The sequence below is a fragment of the Palaemon carinicauda genome, chromosome 6 (genome assembly GCF_036898095.1).
Source record: "Palaemon carinicauda isolate YSFRI2023 chromosome 6, ASM3689809v2, whole genome shotgun sequence".
NCBI lineage: Eukaryota > Metazoa > Arthropoda > Malacostraca > Decapoda > Palaemonidae > Palaemon > Palaemon carinicauda.
Genome location: NC_090730.1, coordinates 162,795,059 through 162,800,058, shown reverse-complemented (window position 1 = coordinate 162,800,058; position 5,000 = coordinate 162,795,059). Strand labels below are relative to the sequence as shown.

At 31.1% G+C, this 5,000-nt stretch overlaps 1 protein-coding gene across 1 annotated transcript in view; it reads right to left on the bottom strand.

The window, feature by feature from the left end:
- LOC137642260 (uncharacterized) overlaps positions 1–3,019 on the bottom strand; it is a 6,267-nt gene extending 3,248 nt beyond the window's left edge. The window contains exons 1-3 of the mRNA XM_068374786.1: positions 2,947–3,019; positions 2,098–2,219; positions 1–39 (exon numbers count right to left, since the gene is read on the bottom strand). The exon at positions 1–39 is cut by the window's left edge and continues 77 nt beyond it. Of these exons, the coding sequence (XP_068230887.1) occupies positions 1–39; positions 2,098–2,219; positions 2,947–3,001 (216 nt within the window). The 5' untranslated portion in view covers positions 3,002–3,019. The remainder of the gene's footprint in view (positions 40–2,097; positions 2,220–2,946) is intronic.
- Positions 3,020–5,000: the final 1,981 nt, after the last annotated feature.

Sequence of the window (5,000 nt, the reverse complement as noted above, 5' to 3'; positions counted from 1 at the left end):
CTTGAAGAAAGCAGAACTGGCCTCAAATAGCTTATCAATCTGAGGATTTTAAGAATAATTTCAAAAGATGTATTTGTTGGTAATTTGTGAAAATTGTTTGTCATTATAAGTTTTACCTCTCTCTCTCTCTCTCTCTCTCTCTCTCTCTCTCTCTCTCTCTCTCTCTCTCTCTCTCTCTCTCTCTCTTTGCACTTTGCTAAAATTGTAAAATAGAATCAAACAAGAAAATCTCTCTCTCTCCCTCTCTCTCTCTCTCTCTCTCTCTCTCTCTCTCTCTCTCTCTCTCTCTCTCTCTCTGCACATTGCTAAACTAGCAAAAACGCGAAACAAACCAGACCAAAAAAAATCTGTAAAACGGAACTTTCAGAAAGGATATTACCCAACTCACTTCAGAGTCTCCAAAAGTAATTTTACTTTTTCGTTTATTTCGATAAAATTTGGAATAGAGGAGTAGGTGACCTTTTAAAGCTGGTGGGGATAATACGAGGATTTTGGCTGCCTGTTTTTAGCACTGGTCTTATCTGAAAGGCTTGTGTTTCTTGTCATCTTATCCGTCTGAAAATTGCCTGTTTTTAGCACTGGTCTTATCTGAAAGGCTTGTGTTTCTTGTCATCTTATCCGTCTGAAAATTATGACGTTCAGCTATGTTATTTCGGTCTTTGACATACACATACACAGGGTGTACACAGACATACACACACACATATAACACACACACACACACACATATATATATATATATATATATATGTGTGTGTGTGTGTGTGTGTGTATGTTTGTGTATGTCTGTGCATATGTATACTATGTATGTATGCATGTATCTATCTATCCATCAATATATATATACATATTCATATGTATATTTACATATATATAAATATATAGTAGATATATATATGTACATATATATAAATATATATATATACATATACATATATATATATATATATGTATATGTATATATATATATATATGTATATATATATATATATATATATATATATATATATATATATATATATTTTATAAAATTATTTGTGTGTATCTACAGCATGTATGGAGATCCACTGGGGCCACTCGGCAAACAATGAACTCTTAAAGGAGATAAGTTCTACATCCGTAGAGTTTATTCACATCGCACTAGATTTAGACTTTCAACTTACGTCGTTGAAATCATATCCTAAAATATTAGGTGAACTTGAGTAGTTAATAATTTATATACTAGTGACTAATATGATAATGTAATACCTATATTACAGCTGTTCTCGTTAATGTAGTAACTAACTTCACAATGAAAGCTAGAGGGGCATTCGGTAGAGAGCATGCCTTCGCCTCGCCAAGTAATCTTATTTTGTTCTTAACTCCATTGTGTAATTGTAGTTCGATGTATTTTCTTCCAAAATCTAATGGGTTTGTCTCTTGGGTCATATCCCACATGTTCACCAAATTTCGTTGAAATTGGTTCAGTAGTTATTACGTAATTTTATTCCCAAACAAAAAAAAAATTAACTAACAAAATATTTGCCATGTACTTAACCTTGCGATTATATTCACATTACTGCTGCGTATATGTATTTTAATGTACTTTGTCCAAAATGTTACATATTCTTCCTTGGGTCATACCTAATATTACTACCAAGTTTGGTCAAAATCGGTATTATAGTTTTTATGTAAAGTTTCTCACAAACAAATAAACAAATGAGAGGGGTACTCAGTAGAGCGCAGACCTCCGCCGTGGCAGCCTATTTATTGACCTTTTGCTCGACCTTGACCTTGACCATGGACCTTTAGATGTATTAATTGGCGTTGATTTTCATACACTCAAATATGAACCAAGTTAGAAGTCTATAACAAGGATGTTCAAATTTATGGCTGATTACGTGAATTGAACATTTTGTTTAACTGTAACCTTGACCTTTGACCTTGACCTTGACCTTGAAAATTTTATTCAATTCCAGCTCTCCACATAACAGTTAATCCCCGCAAGTTTCATTACTCCACGATAAAAATTGTTCCAGGAAGCAGTTCACAAACAACCACAAACGAAAACACACAAACAACCACACACAAACAAACACAGAAACAGTTAATGCATACCTGTTTGTGGGGAATCCCATGTTGAGAGAGATAGACAAATCCTACTCTTTGAAAAGCGTCTGTGACTTCATTGGCTACTCTTGTCCATTCTACCAAGCTTGGCTCTCCTGCGTGGTCTATACCTAAAAATGTAACAATATATATATATATATATATATATATATATATATATATATATATATATATATATATATATATATATTTATATATATATATGTATGTATATATATATATTTATATATATAAATATATATATATTTATATATACATATATATATATATTATTAAGAATTATTCAGTTATTTTGTTTCTTGTTTTATATTCCATCAGAGACGGCAGACTTTAGTTCATAAGTGACATGCTATTTAAGATCTGTTTGAACGTCTGTTTGTATGTGTGTGTGTATCTCTGTGTGTATATTATTATCAATGTGGGTAATTATTTGCTAGGATTTTTGTCCAAATTAATTTGAAATTATTTGAAATTATTTCAATTTTGCACATGTCATTAGAATTATATATATATATATATATATATATATATATATATATATATATTATATGTATAAATATATATACATATATATGTATAAATATATATATATATATATATATATATATATATATATATATATGCATGTATATATATTATTTATGTATATATATATATATACATATATATATATATATATATATATATATATATATATATATTTATATATGTATGTATATAAAGAGAGAGAGAGAGAGAGAGAGAGAGAGAGAGAGAGAGAGAGAGAGAGAGAGAGAGAGAGAGAAATCCAACAATTTGAGTAAGGTCAAACTATAAACAAGTAAAAATCAAACTTACCCAATTCACCCAAATCAATAGTTGGGATCAAACCAGCTTTTCTTATCAAAGACATTGAACCTCTGTTCAGAACCTTAGATAATGAATGAAATAATAATTAGATATAGATATACAAAGGCAGGCTGTCTGGTAGTCTGGTTGTAGCTTAGGTAGTAATAATAATAATAATAATAATAATAATAATAATAAGTGATTACGGTATCGTTTCTGAGTGTGTATACCTTAACGTGGTGAAAGGGTTTGCGTATCGACCTGATCAGCAAAGTTGTACTAGTCAGGGCCACACATACTAGCTTCGTTTGCTGAGAGCGATCAGACAAAAGTTTCCCACCATCACCAATCTGCACTGGCCAGCGTGGTGATGAAAACTGGCCAAGCTCCATATATGACTAAGGAAAATTATATGGTTCATTTGCCCTGCAGTGGACTAGACACTACTGAGTTTGTTGTTGTTGTTGTTGTTGTTGTTGTTATATATATATATATAAGTAGTATGTTGCAAAGCCTCATTTAAAACTTAATCTATTTAGCCTTTAGTGTAACTTTACTCTGGTTATTTTCACTTCATAAGAACTGTCTAAATTATATCAATTCTACGTTCTAAAAACAATACGAACTTTCTACAAAGTTCTTATCATGTCTATTCTAGATAAGGCTCATCTTTCTCCCTCATTCCTTAACATAAACAATAACGTCAATATTATTATTATTATTATTATTATAATAATTATTATTATTATTATTATTATTATTATTATTATTATTATCACTAGCTAAGCTACAATCTTAGTTGGTAAAGCATGATGCTATAAGCCCAAGGTCTCCAACAGAGAAAAATAGCCCAGTGAGGAAAGGAATCAAGGAAATACAAAAGAAGTAATAAAAATCAAAATAAAATATTTCAAGAACGGCATCAACATTAGATTAGATCTAGCATATATAGACTATAAAAATTTTATATAACCAAGAGGAAGAATATCATGACAGAATAATGTGCCCAAGTGTATCCTCAAGCAAGAGAACTCTGTTTGATAGGCCGTATCGAACGATTAACATTCTCCCTCTCCATTCCCTTGTTATCTCTTCTTTTCCTTCTAGATTAGTTTTGATTTTCTCAATCTCACGTAGGAAGAAATAATAAAACCAAACGGTAATGTACACTTATCAACACATGATCTGTCTTTTCCTTTTAGCACATTTTCTTGATATTCACACAGTCTTTAAGTTTTGTTTTGATTTTGCCAATTTCATGTAAGAAAGAGTTCGTTTGGGAATAATACAAAACAAATTTGCAAGGCAGAGGACAGTGTACACCTAGCAACATAAGATATCTTTTCTCTCTATCATATCTTTCGGAGATTAACAGTCTCTAAGTTTACTTTTAATTTTGCCAATCTTACGTAGGAAAGAGTTCGTTTACAAATAATAAAAAGAAAATTTGCAGTCCTGTGGACATTGTACGCTTAAGTAACACAAGATCTTTTCTTTTCCTTTGTCATATTTTTTGAAGATTCACACATAATCCGTAAGTTTAGTTTTTGTTTTGTCAATTTCACGTAGGAAAAAAAAAAAGTTGGCTTAGATATGATAAAAACAAAAGATACACACCAAAGAACAATGTACACCTAACAACACAAGATCTCTTAGTTTTCCTTTTAGCGTATTTTCTGGAGAAACATTGAGTCGTCTCTAAGTATAGTTTTGGTTTTGCCAATTTCACGTAGAAAAAAAGTTCGTTTAGATATAATAAATACAAAAGTTACACCCCAAAAGACAATGCACACTTAACCAACACAATATCCCTTCTTTCCTTTCTAGCATATATTCCATAGATTCACACACAGACCCTAAGTATACTTTTGATTTTTCCAAAAGCGCTTTTAGATACGATAAAAGCAAAAGTTGCACGCCAGAGAACAACGTACACTTAGCAACGCGAGAGAAGGACGGGACACTGTGAGCTGTTAGCGGCTATCTTTAGAGGTCAATTGGATGATTCCTGCCAGCTGTTACTAGCTGAGTTGCTAGATATCTCTATACTTCGAATATATTAT